Source organism: Danio rerio, chromosome 7 (genome assembly GCF_052040795.2).
Source record: "Danio rerio strain M-AB ecotype USA chromosome 7, GRCz13ab, whole genome shotgun sequence".
Classification (NCBI taxonomy): domain Eukaryota; kingdom Metazoa; phylum Chordata; class Actinopteri; order Cypriniformes; family Danionidae; genus Danio; species Danio rerio.
The window spans coordinates 36192574-36212367 of NC_141027.1; the positions used below are offsets into that span (position 1 = coordinate 36192574).

The window sequence follows — 19794 nt, forward strand, 5'->3', positions numbered from 1 at the left end:
GGTGAGACTTGAGAAATAGGAGGAGCTTCTGAACGACTAAAAATGTCAATCACAAAAAGGAGTTCCAATAATCTAAAGCAATCTGTAAGGACCTGACCTTAGTCCATTCAGATCAATAGGGAAGTAAGGGAGGAAAGCGCAATCGGATCGTTTACACTGGCTCTTTCGGAGGAAATATAGACTTCCCTGACACTTTGTACTCACTGTAAAGTGGATATCGTGGTGCGCACCAAGAGGGCGATTCGCCGCTTTTTGTGACTCCAGTAGACTTTCTCCACAACAATGTCTTTCCCACAGCTGGGATATCAGTACATCCGACCCATATACTCGCAGGACAGGCAGGGGATAGGCAGTGCCCGAGCCGGGACAGACCTGAGCCCGTCCGGGGCGCTCTCTAATGTTCTCTCTACTATGTACGGATCACCTTTCGCAGCCGCACAAAGCTATGGAGCTTTTCTTCCTTATTCAAATGATCTGTCCATTTTCAACCAACTGGTGAGTAATCATTTTATTTTCGTGTAATTTTTTAATCTTACTATAATTGCACAAATAAAATTAACTGTTTAAAACATGTTTAACATATATGCCACGGCTTAATACCTAACAAAATCCTTCAATTCGTGTTTCTGTACTAGTCGTTACCGACTGCTTGTTTTGCTAAATGATTGTGAACTTTGCTTTTTTTATGTTTTGTAAAGACAAAAAAGTTTTAAAAAGTTATAAATAATAGCTGTTCAAAACAAAAATAAGCGAAAAGCGTGTTATTGTGATGTTAATGAATTGCAATCAATTAAAATAGCTATACTATTTTATTAGTCTACTTCTTTAGATGTGCATATTAAAATATCATGTGTGTGGTGTGTGTGTGTGTATATACGTGCATTTAATTGTTGATATTTTAATATAGGATATATGCAATATCTTGTCAGTGTGAAATAATTTATATAAATGCATTGACAAGTTATTAAATAATTTAATACAGTTCATAAGCCCAATGTTTTTTATCTATTTTTTTTTCTTTTTAATTGCTCTCATAGAATCAAAATCATTTACAGAATTAACATATTCTTAAACAATACATCCAGGTCAGGCCAATTATAGTGATAGGGAATTGCACTAATGTTGAATCAATGTTCTGTGTTTTTAAGGGAGCACAGTACGAGTTAAAGGACAGCCCGGGCGTCCAGCATCCTGGATTTGCTCATCATCATCCTGCTTTTTATCCATATGGTCAGTACCAGTTCGGAGACCCTTCCAGACCCAAAAATGCCACCAGAGAGAGCACCAGCACGCTTAAGGCCTGGCTAAGCGAGCACCGGAAAAACCCATATCCTACCAAAGGCGAGAAGATCATGCTGGCCATCATCACTAAAATGACCCTCACTCAAGTGTCCACCTGGTTCGCTAATGCCAGGAGGAGGCTAAAGAAGGAGAACAAGATGACCTGGACCCCACGGAGTCGCACGGACGAGGAAGGAAATGTTTACAACAGCGATCACGAGGGGGATGACGGAGACAAACGCGAGGACGAGGAGGAAATCGATTTGGAGAATATCGACACGGAGAATATTGAGAATAAGGACGATTTAGACGAGCAGGACGAACTGCATTCTGATTTGAAACTGGATGGCAGGAGTGACTCAGAAATTTCAGACGGCTATGAGGATTTACAAGGGCCGGAGCAAAGATTGTTCAAAGCGATGGTGAAAGACGGTAAAGAAATTCACGGCGACCGCGCAGAGCACTTTCACCATCACAGTCATCACCATCACCTCCACCACAACAGCTTAGAACAGGCCAACGGCGAACCGGTCAAAATCAACCAGGCCATTATCAACTCTCCGCCCTCAGAAAACAACCCACCTCCGGCTCCAAAACCTAAGATCTGGTCTTTGGCAGAGACCGCCACAACTCCAGACAATCCACGAAAATCTCCTCTGATGAACGGGACTTCCGCTGCGTCGGCCACTCAGACCATCATCACTCCACATAGACTCCTTTCGTGTCCCGTTGGGAAAATCCAGAGCTGGACAAATCGGGGTTTCACCGCACACCAGCTCGCCTTGCTGAACTCTAACCACTACTTAGGACTCAGTAACCAGGCTTCGGCGAATGGCCTTGCCCTGTACAGCAGACAAGCAGAGGACAGGAGTCAAAACTCCGAGTCCACAGTCACAGGTACATGTCACCCACACTGAGAAGCGCAGAGATGTGCAATTATTGCTTTTTATTAATATCATTAAGACTGTACTGACAGACTGGAGACGCACCATTCTTATTCCTCCCTGTATTCATTTTCATTTGATCACTACTGTGAAACCTTCAAGTGAAAAAAAAAAATATATATATATATATACTTGAAATGCAAATGTCTAGTGGAGAGTACTTATCTGATATATACCGATATATTGGTTTTCCTTCTTTTTTTCTTTTCGAATACTCAAATGTCTGTTCATTTGAATGTGTGGGAACAGGTTTTTAGTTGCCTTTTTAAAAGGTGTGTAAAAGAGTGTGCGAATTTGGATATTTTTAGGCCGCAAACTTTTCTCGGCCACTGGTTGTAATATATTTTTAAAAAGACTCTGCTTTTTAAAATAGTAAGAATTTTATTAATAAATTGGCATTTACATTGATTTGTTTCTTGTTGTTACTGATTTTATTATTTCAGAAAGATCTAGTGCCTTGGAAGCAGAAAAAAAGTTGTTAAAAACAGCCTTCCATCCTGTTCAAAGACGGTAAGAGCGGAGATCTAACATTATCTGTCCATCACTTTAATTTAGCGTGTTTATATTTTATTTTATTTTTTAGACAACATTTGAAGATCACATAATGTTCATGCATGGCTGTCTCACGCGCTCGGGTACTTATACCGTGGTTTAAACAATTTAAATATTGTGCTTGTGCAATAATAAACCCATATGTCAAACCAATAAATTTCCAATGCGTCGATACGATATAGTATCAGAATGTTGATTTAAAATAAAAGAAACATTGTGTTATACTGCTTGCAGATTTAGTTTTGTATTGGCCCCGTGTTTTTTCATGCTTCCCTTTTATATCCCCATAGGCCCCAGAACCAACTCGAAGCTGCCATGGTTTTATCCGCCCTCTCGTCCTCGTAGGCTTTTCTCCCTTTTTGTTTACTTCACATTTTGACCTGTGTAAGGAATGTAAAATAAAAAATAACTCACTTCTGTATACTTACATTGTAAGCATGTCCTGTGTACAATGGCTGATGTTAATGCTGTCAGGCCAAGTAGTCTGTGAGTCCCATTTTCTTTTGTAAGCTCTGTGAGGATTTGATGTTGAAATGTTTTTTGTATATAACGTAAAGAAAATGTATATACTTGTGATCCGAAATTGTACAAGAAAGTCTATATTTTGGCTAATAAATGAACCGCTGCAACTTTACCGTCACTCTTTTTCTTTAAAAACACTGTGGTGTAAATATTGTAAATTATATGAAATGCCATGTTGTAAGCTTTTCTGTTCGGAAATGGTTACCGTTTGTGTTTTGAAAGGCATGGGAAACGTTAATTCGAGGTTATGAGCTCTGAAACGGAGGATTTCAAGTATTTTCCTATTTCAGGGACTTAACTGTAATTAGCTCCTTCTTGAATCGCGCATTTGGATATTAATGGATGGGGATTGGATTATCCCCATCGAGGCGGAACAGCCAATATGAAATGAATAATTATTTCATTTATATTGGGTTGAAATAGCATACAACTCAATTTCACTGTAATGAGAATTGAATATTTTTTTCTTTGAACAGGAAAACCACGCAAAAAAAAAGTTAAACGGTTTCCTCTGTACAGATGCTTAATGTAATCTCGACTATTTATAATTTTTTAGATTCTGCCTTTTAAAAATCCAATGAATTCTAATATGACACTGATGTTGTGCTGCTTGCCATATGCCTTCGATACTGCAAAATTATGTATTTATGTGTGTTTTCCCTCTTGAAGTTGATTTGCATGGCAGCAGCTTTGTTTCAGGGTTTCCAAAGTTTGGAGAAATTTAGAGTTGGAGCTCCCTCTACAGTCCACTCTGAGCGGCCTTGACACGATCTGGGCCATTTTGTTTATAATCTTTCATTTATATTATTTATTTTAGAAGATAAACCACGGGTGTTTTTGTGATCGTTTTTTTTTGTTTTGTTTTTTTTTTTTTGGTGAGGTTTGCTTGTAGCCTTTGCGAATGTTAAGCAATGTAAATCGAGCGATTTCCCAATAAAAGATAGTCTGGATGAATATTATGACACTGTTCAGACAAAATTACATCATGTAGACCATATTCCGCAAAGTTAAATAAATAAATAATGTCGAAATAATCAGTAGGGCAAATGTCAAATATAATTTCATATGCTTCAAGGAAAATCAAACAATAAAATAAAGTATTTTCGCGACATTCAAAAGGAAAATAACCTTCTGTATTTTTTACACTTACAGTTCAAACACACCATAACCAGGCTACATAAAATAACTTTTAAGAATAATTACAATAAAAAAAGCCTGTCACAGTTCTTTATCTTGCACAAAATCCCATATATAAATATAAATATAAATGAAAAACTTATATGAAGGTCTATTGCAAATTGTTGCATTTATATAAGCTGACTTTAAACAACCTATATAAGTTGAACATTACTAATTTTAGCTGGTTTGTTTAAACACAGACCATATATATATATATATATATATATATATATATATATATATATATATATATATATATATATATTTTTTTTTTTTTTTTTTCAGTGTCCACAGCTTATTGTCATTAATTACGCCTCTGCCTACAGACCTACAAACAATTGCAGCCTATAAAAGCAAGAAAACGCAGCTCTGTCCGGAGCTAATAAAACAGAATTCCTCGTGTCCGATGCCTGTTTGTTTATTATAAGATTTTATACTACTAGCCTATTCAATTAGCCCATGTCTATGAGATTTCATTTAGACAAACTATGAGCTGGCTATGAATATTCATAAAACGCTGCGTGACGTTTGTGTCACTGATTGATGTAATCATCGTTCTGGCTCTCAGTCGGAAGAGCGCCACCAGCTAGAGCGCAGAAAGTGGCACAACGCGCGAGTGACCAACATTCTCCAATCAGCGCTGACCCTCTTATGAGCACCGTGCAGGTCAAGAGGGAGAGCGCGAGGCTAGTGGCAAACAGGCTTGTGTTTACAACTTCTACAGACAGAAGACGCACTGCCACCACGGCCTGCGATCATACAAATTCTGCATACACTCGCTATGATATTAGACTGTTACTAAATTATACATTAGTATGTGGTCACTTAGCCAAGTAGATAATGCGCACTGAGAGAACGGAGAATGTTGTAGCACATTTGTCTAAACATATAAAATATATATTTTTCCCGCTTGTGGTAACTGCAGTAGCCTATCCATAGCTATAGCCCATCTTCATTAGATGAAAGAAGTTTAGAAATATAAGCTTAGTCTATATTCCTTACCGTTTTGTAAATTAGTAAAGCCTTTTCGAACATAACAATAATAATAATAATCATTCATTCATTCATTCATTCATTCATTTTCTTGTCGGCTGAGTCCCTTTATTAATCCGGGGTCACCACAGCGGAATGAACCGCCAATTTATCCAGCACGTTTTTACGCAGCGGATGCCCTTCCAGCCGCAACACATCTTTGGAAAAAATATAATAATAATAATTATTTTTAATCATTATATAATATAATATAATATAATATAATAATTATTATTATCCTTATTATTATTGTAGTAATCGAATTTGTTGTGAAAGCCTACACCAACATACACACCAATTTTATTCTAAGCATTTTAATACAAGTAGGCATAAATAAAGATATATCTTTAGGCGTATAGCTTAGCTTATTAAATTAGTCATAAACAACTTTAACGTATCATTCACACCCTGTTGGCTTTTACAACTTGTATTCTTTTTTGTATTTATTTGTATATTCACAGCATTTTTATTTAATAAGCGTTGTTAATTCATTTATGTTACTTTGCATTTACCTCAGGACGATGGTGATCGTGTAATAGTGATTTTACCAATGTAAACTCCTTTCTAAATTGTTAAACTGGTGGCGTTACAACTCAACTCGTGTTACAATCCTTAATGAAAAAAAAAACTTTGATTTTCCCCAAAGCACTGTCTTTCATCAGCAAAATTGTATTCGAATTATCGTCAGGTCGAAAAAATATAGACTTTTATTTATAACACATAGGCGCCTTTTACAGTGACAAGCCAGTTCAGGTCTGTCATAAATATTGATGCTTGTTTGGTGTGTAGGATATTCCGTGCATATTAGGCGCTAAGGGACCTGAGCCACTCTTGATCATTAAAATCCATTTGAAATGCTCCTGAAAGGATGACACTGGGCTTCACGGCGTCTCTGATCATCGCATGAAATTAAGGATTAAAATGCCGCGCCAGAAACAAAGTAATCACCGATACCGATGTCGCCATACGTGTCCAACTGCTTTCTTTCTCAACTTAGCAAATGGAGAGCATTAATGAACATTTTGCTCTGAGCTACGCGGAGGACATTCCGACTGGGGCTGTTAGTGTCACTCATTTATTCAGAGTTAAGTGGATGTCCTTGTGGCTAATGAGCAATAATCAACACTGACTCCTCTTTTTATTCCAACGCTTCCAGCAATGTTAAAAACGGGATCCCATTTTCCCCCCGCCGATACACAAGAGGGTTAGTATGAATTGCTACTGAGCTAAAACGTCAAACGTTAAGCGGCGCCCTTAAATAATTTCATTTATTAATTTGTTTGTTTGAATAGTTATCTTTTTAATATCATTACCTGTTATTATCATTTATTATTATCAATAAATTCTCTGATTAAGACAAAACACAGGAAATTACCATTTACATTTATTGTAATATTTAAACAGACAAAATATAAGCAAGGAATTAATCAACATTTTTTTTTATATTAACTACAATAATAAATAATTTAAAACTCTCTATAAACATTAAGTTTCCACAAAGTTTAGCTTGCAGCTTTTTCCAAAATACAATGGCGCTGCAAAAAAACTAAAATCTTCACAGACATAGGCACACCAAGATAATACATTGTGTATTTATATTAAGGGCGGTTGAGTAGGCTGAGAGGCATAATGTCATCAGTGTGCATAAATACATAAATATAACCTGCCCTTTTGAGCGGCACAGAACTGCAGCATCTGTGGGAAATTCAGCGCCATTGACACTCTCCAAATAAATGGCAATTCAGTCTATTAGCCACCACTAACCCATTATATCTCCAAGTACCATTCTCCCTCTACATCAATGACAGAGCTACATAGCTGTACCGCTCACTGTGAGGAATGCTTTGTTAAATACCAATTTGGATGGGGGAAAGCGATGAAACACAGTGGAATCAAAGGCAAATCTAATCTATCTTTCTGACTCGCCATTGATGCCGAGAGGGAGGACAGACAGGGCTAACCCTTTTAGAGAAAACCAGCCAATGGAGTCATCAGGAGCCTTCTGCATGAATGGACAGGACCGGAGGAGGACATGAAGACCAGAGTGGGCTGCCGAAGGGGCCAGAGTCAGCCTGTGAAAGAGAGGACCAGCCCTGTGCTGTGCCCCTGTCCACCCCTCTCTGTCAGTGTGCTATGTGGCGACGATGTCCCACCACACCCCATCCCTGCACTGAGCAGGACAAATGTCAGCGCTATTGTAGCCCTGCAGAAGCTTTGAAGAGCCCTGTTCTCTTTGTGGAGGTCACTAATCCTTTTATGAGGCACTGCTGATTGTTAGCTTGACAAACACACACATATATACACAGCTCAGAGCACTGGCTTTCTCTAAAATGAGTGTGTAGAGTTTGTTCCCTCCTTTCCTCAGACATGACCTGTAAGGCTATAGAGGAAAACAGTGAAAGCGTAGAGGACACATGTTCCACACTGTCACTGTGCATGAGGTTACAGGCCATCTCAACACTTCTGCAGCCTCAGAGAAGAGATAACCACATTTACACCCCCAAATCGTGTTTTACACACACACACACTCACACGTAGATACAAAAACACCAGCCTCTAGTGTCTGTTCCGCTAAAGCCAGGATTAGTTTTATGACACAAAAAACATCTTCAGAACCACTGAATAGTTTATACCTCACAGAGATCTTGAGGGTCTCGATGTTTAGCGTTCACAGTCTAAACTAAGCAGTGACAGCATGTCGGATGTAGGAAATGCTATAAGGAAAGGCAAGCAACTGCGTAGCAGTGAAGGTTTGTCGGCGGCTTCTTTCTCTGGCAGGTTTGGGGACAAAAGAACGAGAGTGACACTCTGTAGGACAGGAGGCGGGGCTGTGGAGAGCGCTAATTTCATGCCCTTTGTTGACAGAGGTTAGAGAGAGGAATTCTTTCACTCCATCTGAAAGACAACAAGTGGGGCAGAGGGTTATGGGTGTAAAAGGAAGAGGACGGAGAAAGAAAAGGAGAGAAAAAGACAGAAAGGTGGTGGGAGCCTTTGCCGTTCAGCCATCTGAAAGATTGTGCCTTTCTCAGCCTCCTCAGCCATTATGGCCAAGTTACAGGGCAATTATGGAAATGTTTCTTTGAAGCAGAGTATTGCACGTTTTATTCCTCCTCCTCCCCCCAACCAAGAGAAGTCTCCATCCCTCTCTCTTTCTGCCTCTGCCCGGACATGGCTCTGTCTCCCTCTGCATTTGGTCCCCTTTCTCCGTAGCGTGAAAAAAGGGCTGCCTTGGTGAATGTGATCTGAATGGAACGACTGAACTGTAAAGGTTAAACTACAAAGGGATCACACCAATGCCAGGCTTGAAAAATCAACTTTTTTATGATCACCAAAAGGTCCTTTTAAGAGATGATTTACTAGATACACTACTAAGATCTAATACATTTTTAATCTGTAAAAGGAATATTTTTTAAGCAGTGTATAAGTTAAGCTCATTTTGAAAAATAATCGATTTTAAAACACACTCTTGGATTACTTCCTTAAAAAAAGCATAGACAATAATAATTGAAGTGAATGGGCCTAATGTTTAGAGATTTGTGAGGCTTGTAAAACATATTCAATTCAATTCATGTTTATTTCTATAGTGCTTTTACAATGTAGATTGTGTCAAAGCAGCTTAAAATAGAAGTTCTTGTAAATGGAAACTGTGTCAGTCCTGTTTTAAGAGTTGAAGTTCAGTTTAGTTCAGTTCAGTGTGGTTTAAATTTTAATGCTGAAAGTCCAAACACTGAAGAGCAAATCCATCAATGTGCAGCCGTACAAGTCCCAAACCAAGCAAACTAGTGGCGAGGATTAAACTTCACCAATTGACGAAAGTGAAGGGGAAAAAAGAACCTTGAGAGAAACCAAGGCTCAGTTGAGCACGACCATTTCTCCTCTGGCCAAACTTTCTGTGTGGACCTGAAGCTGGATCATACTGTGATCATACTGGTCCTCAGGATCAATGCAGACTCATTTGTCACTGTGGTCTTTTAGGAATCAGTCTCATGCTCTCCGCTGTGAAGCATATCCCTTTATAATTTAATTTACAGTAATTCTTATATTAAATGTGTATCTTATTTTATCTGTAGAGCTGTTAGAACACACACACACACACACCCTATATATAAGGGATTTACATCGGGCTAGAATATGCAATTAGTAGTATACAATTAACATACATTAACATATTATTAGTGGCTATACTGTTGAAGCATGAAGTGTTGTAGAATTTGCATTTTGGGCCTATTCACATTGACAGCAAGTGCTTTAATGTAACCCAGATTTGAAAGAAAAACAGGATTTATTTCAGGAGATTTTTGTGGCTATCAAAACAATGCCAATAGATTATGACTATTCCTATTCATAAATAACCCAGACTATTCCTTGTACACCATAATATCCTGATACAATTCTTAAACACCAAGGTGCAAACAGATGACTTTTGCCAATAAAAGGAAAGAGTCTGAATGAAAAATAGAGGGAAAAACACCTGCTCTCTTCTTGTACATCAGTCGGCGGTGTAGTACAGAATTTCCCATCAAAGTGTGAACTCATAAGACCGCTTCTGTGCTCCTGTGAAAGCTATGACATCATGACTGAGACAGGAGTGTCACCAGCACCTCCATCTGACCTGTTTGACAGATTCTGGACCGCTTCCTTTATCAAAACCACAGGGCCAGATTCAACTCTGCAAATCAAACAGCATGAGTCATATTCAGTGAATTCCACTCAAGCCGTGTCTTGACAACAGATATATGGCTAATGTTTTCCCTATATAATTATAGATCATATATTTACCAGCTCAGGTATTGATCGCGAGAGTGGCTAAGGGCTTCTTTGGATTGGCTCTGGTGGAAGGAAAGACTTCATAAATTCTTCTTTTCTTGGAGCTCTGTCAAACAAGTTGTGCTGTGCGTTTCACATGAATACATTAGCAGAGCTGGGCTGATTGATTGGGAGAGCTGGGAAAGAGAGAGTGCACCAACAAACTCACTCTCTCAACAAGATTAATAGGGTTTATTAAATACTCTAGTGTCCGTTTTCATAATGGCGATGCAACAGAGACCAAAAAGTTGCGGTTCATACTCTATTGCACTTTTTTCCATGTTATGATTGGATGGCACATTAGCTTCATTAACCTTATTTTATTTTTCACTCCAACCCAAATAATATATTATAACATTTAAAATAATGTCTGTCTGAAATGCTAGCCGTCTGGTTTGTGCAAAGTCAGATTGTTAAGGCAGACTAAAAAATCAACAGGCAACAACATTGTTAAATCCCTAAAAATACTACAAACACCATACACTTCCTGACAAAAGTCTTGTTGCCTATACAAATTTTAGGAACAAAAATAATAACTTGACTTCTAGTTGATCATTTGGTATCAGAAGTGGTTGAAAAGCAAAGGCCTCGAGATTAAAATTATTTTACCAAAATAAAATATGATCATGCCTTGATTTTTAAGTATTTAATTAGGACAGTAAAGTCTGACTTTGCTTAGACAAAAGTCTTGCCACTTAACAGAAATAATGTACAGTATAGAACATAATGTCATGGTGCTGTGGATAAAGATTAAATATTGTTTATGACTCTTTTGATCTTGCATTCATTCATCTCTGCAATGACTCAAATAACTCATTAATAAAGTCATCTGGAATGGAAAAGAAAGCGTTTTTGCAGGACTCCAAGAGCTCATCAAGATTCTTTTGATTCATCTTCATTGGCTCCTCCTTTATCTTACCCTGACATGCTCAATAATGTTCATGTCTGGTGACTGGGCTGGCCAATCCTGGAGCACCTTGACCTTCTTTGCTTTCAGAAACTTTGATGTGGAAGCTGAAATATGAGGAGTGCTATCCTGCTGAATAACTTGCCCTCTCCTGTGGTTTGTAATGTAATGGGCAGCACAAATGTCTTGATACCTCAGGCTGTTGATGTTGCCATCCACTCTGCAGATCTTTCACATGCCCTCATACTTTATGTGACCCTAAACCATGACTTTTTCTTCACCAAACTTGCCTGGTTTCTATAAGAATCTTGGGACCAGAAAAATTTACCTTCTGCCAATTTTCCAAATGATCAACTAGAGGTCAAGTTATTATTTGTTGCTCCTTACAAATGGGATAGACAACAAGAATTTTGTCAGGTAGTGAACAGCGAACACCATACATTTTGTAAAGTTTGTATACACACATTCTTCACTGCACAAAAATACCATCCTAAAGTCCATTTGGTTAACAGGTATTCATGCATGGCTATCGACTGACAATTTAATACACAAACAAATGATGCCAAAATTTCACAAATTTGCTTTGATTAGTTGCAGTATCATAAAAAAAACTTGCATCTTTTTAAAAAAATCTTTTATGGCTTTTGTTGAGTAAATTACAGGCTCAAACACATAAAAAGTTGTCATTATCAGTTAAAAATCATCATTACCTCCTGATTGTAATGTTAAGCAGACTTCAACTGGCATCAGTGTTGTGTTTAATCTTCCAAATATTCAATTGCAATCCAAAATTCTCAAATATTCAAATTCAGTGTTGTGTTAAATGTAAATGAAGACGACAAACTGTTGCTTGATTGTAAGAATACATGTAAACATACTTTGTGACAATATCAGTGGAAGAAAGAGTTCCGCAGAACAAGAAATGCATGCTATAAAATGAGTTAATAGACGCCGAAAAAGAATCTGTGTGTGTGAGAGAGTGTGTTTAAAGGCTGTCAAATGAACAGCAAAGTGCACTCCATTCTTCTTCACTTCTCTTTGTGCTTACATATAAACTTCTTGTCACCATGACATCTCTCTCCCTAATAATGCTATTGCCATGCAAATGAGAGAGGATGTATTTGTGTGAGAGCATGTCTTCCAAATACGGGTGAGAGGGGACCTCTATTGGACCAGGGACAAAGGTTTTTTTTTTTTTTTCCTTTGCTGGGCACAATGAGCCAAGGAATGTGTGTGTATGTGTGTGTGTGTGTGTGTGTGTGTGTGTGTGTGTTGTCAGTGCTTGTGCATTCTATGCAAACTAATTCTTTTCTGGAATTCTTTTCGTCGCCTTCTTCCTGGATAGACAGGAAGTAGGAAGTATAGGCTCCAGGGAGGCAGAAAAAAAGAAGCCCATGCTCGATCAATCCAGTCAGGCCCAAACGCACACCCTTCCACCCCTTGCCAAGTGTGTGCACACACTTTTTAAAGTGTAGGCAAGCAGAGCCGCCTCCTCTGTTGTAATGCTAAATCAGCGTCACTCACTGGAACTGTAAGCTCTTTCACACAGACCCTTCTCTGCGCTTCCTATCGCACAAAAGCTTGTGTATTTTTGAAAGACTGCAGAGATGCCCTCTCAGCGGGACGCGGGACAAAACAACGGCAGGGAGAGCTTGACATCCAGAAGCGTAACAACCGAAGGACAAGTCTCTCAAGGAAAGGTTGATGTATCTGTGTGTTTTCAGGCAGACAAGTGGTTTTATCTGCCTCTGATGTAAGTGTCTATAATCTGCTTTACCACTAAATAATTATTTTGGACCTCCAGAAGATGCAAAGAAAGACTGACAGTGTCCTTCCTGTGCGAGAAAGCTGTGCAAGCATGTCGAATGCCATTTTGCCGGCAGTGGAGAGCGGAATAATTAGCACTAATAGTGTATATAGCATGGAAAAATCCCTAGAGCTTCATTTGGATCTATTTCTGTGGCTCCCTCTCTGAATCCATGCCGTTTGCTAATGAAATATACATCGGGTGAACTCTGACCTTTGCTGTGGGGCTGAAGGTCATCTGGCTCTTTTACATACACAGATGAGCTCGTCCTCCGGAAACGATAAGAATAACAGCAGGGACGTGTGCAGGGCAGAGAGTTAAAACAACAGCTGAGATGACAATTAATTGGCTGAAAGGCATGTAACTGTCATCCATTTCGCCTGATCTGGTCTGGTCTTCTCTTTTCCGTCTCTACAATACAAACACACGCGCGCATATACATACCGCTGACACCTATCAAATGTATCTCAGGGTTCATCGGCGGGCCATCCCAGAAGTTTGTAATTGCTCAGAGTGGCATTCTGATATGAGTTACACAAAGCCAAACAAAGATTGTGAATGGAGAAATAAATATTTAAGAAATCAATTACAAACATATGCAAGCCAGCCACAGTTCTGGCAAATCTGAGCTCGCTGCATTCCTGACTCTGCTAACTGCGCTCTGGAGTCTGCTGGATCCTGCGAGAACTACGGATAGAGCAGACACAGAGGCATTACAGCTATTTCTTTCTGTCTTTTTCAAGATGACTTACATTTGATACCTTCACGAGATCCTGAGTTTGCCAAATATTCAACCATTAAAGGTTTAAGGCATCTATGGGAACTGTAAATTTTTTGTTGTGAAAACAAAATTAGGGTTAGGGTGAAGAAAATTCATAGTCATTCACTCATTAATCAGGGGTCTCCACAGCGGAATGAACCGCCAACTTATCCAGCTTATGTTTTACCCAGCAGATGCTCATCGGGTGCTTGTGAAAAATGTGAGGCTTGTCCCTTTATAAATTAATTTACAGTAATTTTTATGTTGTAATAACAAAATTAGGGTGAAGTGAACTGAAATTTCATTCAAAAGTATTTTAATTAGAACACATATTAAGCTAAAAAAAATGACAACAACAATATGTTACTTTTAGCAAGTTGTAGAATAGGACGTGGTAGTTCACGTTTCATTTATTTCTTCTTTTCAGCTTAGTCACTTTATTCATTAGAATCACCACAACCGAATGAACCGCCAACTTTGCAGCATATTTTTTTACGCAGCGGATGCCCTTCCAGCTGACACCTAAAGCTGGGAAACGCTCAAACACTCTTGCATTCACACAGATACACTACAGCTAATTTTACTTATTTAATTCACCTATATCGCATATTTTTGGACTGTGGGGGAAACCGGAGCACCCAGAAGAAACCCACATGAACAAGGGTAGAACATGCAAACTCCACACAGAAATGTCAACTGGTTCAGCCAGGACTCAGACCAGTGACCTTCTTGCTGTGAGGCGATCGTGCTACCCACTGCAACTCTATGATGCCCAGTTAACTTTTCAATCAATCAATAATATTAAATGCAAATATACTTTATACCAACTCACAAAAATATTGACAGAAATTTTTTATTTTTTCTTACAAAAGGCTAAATGTGAATATATATGTTTGTTTATTCATTCATTCACTTTCTTTTCAGCTTAGTCCCTTTATTAATCAGTAGTCAACACAGCGGAATAAACCACCAACTTATCCAGCATATGTTTTACACAGCGGATGCCCTCAGGCAACAACTCATTGCTGGGAAACACCCATACACTCTTGCTTTCACACACATACACTGCGCTCAATTTAGTTTGTTCAATTCTCTTACAGTGCATGTCATTGGACTGTAGAGGGAAACCTGGAGGAAGCCCATGCGAACACAGGGAGAACATGCAAATTCCACACAGACATGCCAACTGACCCAGCTGGGCTCAAATCAGCGACCTTCTTTTTGTGAGGCGATTGTGCTACCCATTGCGCCACCGTGACGCCCTACATTTGTTGAAATAAATTAAAAATGTACGCAGTTGCAAAGAACATCAAAAATGTCAATAGTCATGAAAGTCTTTACTGCAAATCCATTCATTCAACTTTTCATTTATTAGAGATATCATATTGGAATCAGGGTTAGCAATATTGGTCTGCAATATCAATAGGACTCAAGTTAAATTGACAGCCCTTTTGGCATTAAGTTAATTGGCTAACTAATAATTCTTTCCTCTTTATCTTTAGACAGAAAATAGTAATGCAAGTAGTGCAAATGGGGTCAATCCATAAAATGTTAACATAAGTTTTACCAGTATAACAAAATGCAATGAAAGATGTGCTAAATCTACGTTGGTTTGAAATTGTATTGTATGTGTTGTAAGTTCCAATTTCACAATCTCTCTAAGTTATTTACTGTATTTTATCACTTATTTTATTTTGTGGCAATCAGAATTATCCCACCAATGCTGTATAGTTGAAAATACTGAATGCCCAATATTCCTATTATTGTACTTTCTACCAGATCGAAAACAGATACAAGATATGTTAATGGATAAGTGTGAAGCATTATTATACTGTAGCGTCTAATAATAATACAAAATTATGCCTGGTAAATATAGACCTACAGATATTACAAACAGTACAGACACCTCATTACTCCATCTGTTCCTCTTAAAGCTAATGTTCACTCGGTGTATGTGCGGGCATGTTTAATAGTTCACCAAAAGCTGATTCATAATTTTCTGCGGCGTTTGATCTTGTGAGTTTAAAACTTGCCAATGTCTGTTTGGCAGAGAACTATTTGATGGTAGGTGTGAAATGTGTGTTTTTATGTTGTGCGTGTGTGTGTGCGTGCATATGCATACATCTCTTAAGTTCTTTCCCCAATCCACTCAACACTTAGTGGGCACACAGCTGGCACACAGCTGGTCATTTGCTCAAACACACAGGCACGCACGACAAGCTGTGTAAAAGAATATGATCCAGCCAGTTAAGATGAGGGGGGAAAATCGTTAGAAGAACTGTGGGCTTAAGGCGAGGAAATAACACGCACACAGACAGGAGGAGATCTATCAGTGATAGACAGGTGCTCGGTCATCAGAAACACACACACACACACACACTTAGATGTAATGGAAAGCTCTCATTAAGAGCTGCTAACCACACCCCGTCTCTCCTCTCTTTCTCAGACTATTCTAAGCTCTCCACAAGTGGTCGAAGCAAACCAGACAGCACAGTCTATCCACACCATCTATATCAGGCCACTTACAATGAGCCGCTTTACACAGAACAACTAGGGCAGCAGAAGTGCCGGTGTTATTTTGGGGCTTGTTGGTTTTGGATATAGTAAGATTCATACACTGTTTCTAAGACTTAATAATTATAGTTTAAGTTTAATAGCCTAACTGTAAAACCCAACCGTCAACTTTATCAAATGAAATGAGTGTATTTAACTCAAAATTGACTGAAAGATAATTCTACTCCTTTGCAAAGATTTTTGAACTGAGTTTTGAAGGTAATGAGTTAATTAAATACCTCATTACTTCAAATAAAGTGGAGTAAGTTCACAGTACTCATATAGATTAGTTTTTTTTAACTCAAATGGTTTGTTGCAATCGGTTTCCTCAAACAGTTTGGGTTGCCTTAACTCCATGGGTTTTACTGTGCTCAATTTGCTTCTTTTACTCAAATGGATTAAGTTCACAGTACTCATTTGGATTAGTTTTTGAACTTAAATGGTTTGTTGCAATTGGTATCTCTTAAATGGTTTGAGTTACCTTAACTTTTTAGGTTTTACAGTGCTTTAAAAAAGTTTTATAGCAGGTTATGGCAACACTTTATAATAACTGCACATAATAAATAATCAACTCATCATTTGTTAAGCATTAACTCTACATTATAAGACATTGGTAAACAGTTTATAAATAAAGCTATAAATGCTGTATTCTTGACACACATGTATAATGTGCTTAATGATTGTATTTTCATACTTTGTTAATGACAAATGTTTATGACTAAATTAAGTATTGCATTATTTACAAAGCAAAGTTATTTAAGAGTAGTTGGTGGTTTTTAATGTCATTCAGAATAAGTAAGTAAATGATTAATAAACTATTCAAATGACCATTAATATATTTATATTATATCATTTATATATCTTATTATTCAGGCATATAGTAAAACATTGTATATTGCTTTGTATGTTAAGAAATGCTTTGTAAATCCTTTATAAATGATAATATTGTTATTTTTAATGTGATAATGGGATCATCTTGTAGGAATTATAACATTATTAGACTTTTTAGGAATCAAATGCTTGTCTGATTATGAAGAAAAGAAAACTAAATTCTGAATATTTTTCTAAAAAATTAAGGGGGAAAAGCAACTGGTTTAAGCTAGCTTTAGCTAGTCACATTTGGACTCTGCCTGGCTAAGTATGTTCAGCCAACAAAAATAACTTATGGCAATTTGCAACTATTTTATATGTTGGCTGTTTAGTGCTTTGTAAAAAGTGATTAGTTGATTTTATTTAAAAAGAGAGTAAACTAATTGCCTTATAATTATTAAGTGAACAAATTATGTGCATAATGTATGTACATAAAGTTAAGGAAATGAGTCTACTCACTTTTGTACAGTGAATTAAAAAATATTTTGTTACAGTATGAATACGTTTTTTTTTTTAGGAATTTGTACAATAACTTGTACAATAACCCAGTAACATTTATGTTTGGAGTTGGTAATGTAATGTGTATTTATCACATTTATTGTGTATGGCCAACATCCATGGTATACACCCAAAGAGTTTTGCAATCACCACCACCAGCGTGCAGCATCCACTTGAATGATGCGACGGCAGCCACTGGACAACGATACCAGTGCGCTCACCACACAATTGCTATATGGGGTATTTGGCCAGAGCACCAGGGTAACACCTTTACTCTTTACAAGAAGTGCCATGGGATTTTTAATGACCACAGAGAATCAGGACCTCAGTTTAATGTCTCATCTGAATGACAGATGTTTTTTAAATAAAGATTTTACATTATTATACTAATGAGATCAAACATATTGATATGAATGATTGATCTACTAATTCATCTACGAATAATACAAAATAGTAAAGTTATATGTATCTTAATGTTTTTGTAACTGCATTAACCCTTAAATTGCTCAAAAAGCATTTTTCACCACCAATAATTTATTCAACATCTTTAGCTGCATGTAAACAATGTCTCAAAGTATTGTTTAACATTAATTTATAGAATTAGACACAAAATAACTGGAGTGGAAATACTAATAGGCACTGAAAATGTATTACAAAATGAACATGTATGTCATGGATAGGAGGATTGGCACATAAGCATGGTGAAGAAAAGTTTACTCACAAAAGATGTTATTCAGTCTGAAATGTGTGTGTGTGAGTGAGTTGGAGTGGTTTGTCTGGGGATATTTTCTTGACTATATTCTGCATACCCATTTATTTCTTATGATGGTCACTTTTGACCGGGAAAACCACAGGTGTAACACAGTCTATTAAAACATTAAAAATTCAGTGATCATCACTTTTATATGTTCAAGTGCATAGTGTGGAGGATAACATAAGGCCTTGAGGAAATTAAATGTAAAACACAATATTCCTGAGTGTTTTAAGTTGTAAATCGGATAGATTTGACCAGAACATGACAGGAAGGTTAATGTACATTTTTTTTTAGATATTTTCTAAATGATGTTTAACAGAGCGAGGAAATTTTTACAGTATGTCTGATAATATTTATTCTTCTGGAGAAAGTCTTATTTGTTTTATTTTGGCTGAAATAAAAGCAGTTTTTAATTTTTTAAAAACCATTTTAAGGACGAAATTATTAGCCCCTTTTAGCTATATATTTTTTCTATTGTCTACAGAACAAACCATCGTTATACATTAACTTGCCTAATTACTCTAACCTGCCTAGTTAACCTTATTAACCTAGTGAAGCCTTTAAATGTCACTTTAAGCTGTATAAAGTGTCTTGAAAAATATCTAGTCAAATATTATATACTGTCATCATGGCAAAGATAAAATAATTCAGTTATCAGAAATTAGTTATTAAAACTATTATGTTTAGAAATGTTGAAGAAATCTTCTTTAAGTTAAACAGAAATTGGGGGAAAAAATTAACAGGAGGGCTAATAATTCTGACCCCAACTGTATTAATGGTTTTGATCAGCTGTTCTGGCCATTTTCTATACGTTTCCCTTTGCCAATAACAACATAACGAGTTACTGGTAACAAGTTATCCTTATTTCCAATGATTATTTGTTTATGTTTATTGTGCAAACTAATCTAGTTGCACTACAGCTGTCTTTTTAATATGACTTTTGAACTTTAATAGATCACGCACCTAAACAAAAAAAAACAAGTTTGCTTGCAGCACAATTTATGTATTTGATTTCAGTTACTCGTTTACTTCTACAACTTTATGTTTATTAATGGAATTAAACCACTATGCTTAAAGAGTGTAAATGTGGTCCCCCAGTGGATTCCAGGGTGAAGCAGTAACCTAGAAGACCAACTGAGAGTTGGTCTGCTCAAGATTTTCCTCTGGGATTTTATAATGTTTTTGTTTTAAATTTATGAGTAAACAAAAGTCTGTGGTAAGCATAACTTGATGATACTTCTGTATATATTTCTTGTGAATAGCACACTTACATTTATGCACAAAATGCTAATTTTGAAGCACTTTTGCACTTATTGAAGCACTTTTTTT

General features: G+C 37.2%; 1 protein-coding gene and 1 long non-coding RNA gene across 2 annotated transcripts in view; both read left to right on the top strand.

The window, feature by feature from the left end:
- Positions 1–19794, top strand: part of LOC141375396 (uncharacterized) — a 170364-nt gene that overhangs the window by 58413 nt on the left and 92157 nt on the right. The gene's annotated exons all lie outside the window — the stretch shown is intronic.
- Positions 71–3411, top strand: irx3a (iroquois homeobox 3a). Its single transcript, NM_001320125.2, has 4 exons — positions 71–495; positions 1149–2178; positions 2669–2735; positions 3068–3411. Exons 1-4 carry the CDS (start codon positions 283–285, stop codon positions 3120–3122), a joined length of 1365 nt encoding a protein of 454 aa, NP_001307054.1. The 5' UTR covers positions 71–282; the 3' UTR covers positions 3123–3411.

What these genes read in the sequence shown, in the direction of transcription:
- irx3a (NM_001320125.2), top strand. Translation starts at nt 283, where the DNA reads ATGTCTTTCCCACAGCTGGGATATCAGTACATCCGACCCATATACTCG. An exon ending in CTCCGAGTCCACAGTCACAG is followed by an intron (nt 2,179 to 2,668) that starts GTACATGTCACC and finishes TTATTATTTCAG; the next exon opens with AAAGATCTAGTGCCTTGGAA. An exon ending in TTCCATCCTGTTCAAAGACG is followed by an intron (nt 2,736 to 3,067) that starts GTAAGAGCGGAG and finishes ATATCCCCATAG; the next exon opens with GCCCCAGAACCAACTCGAAG.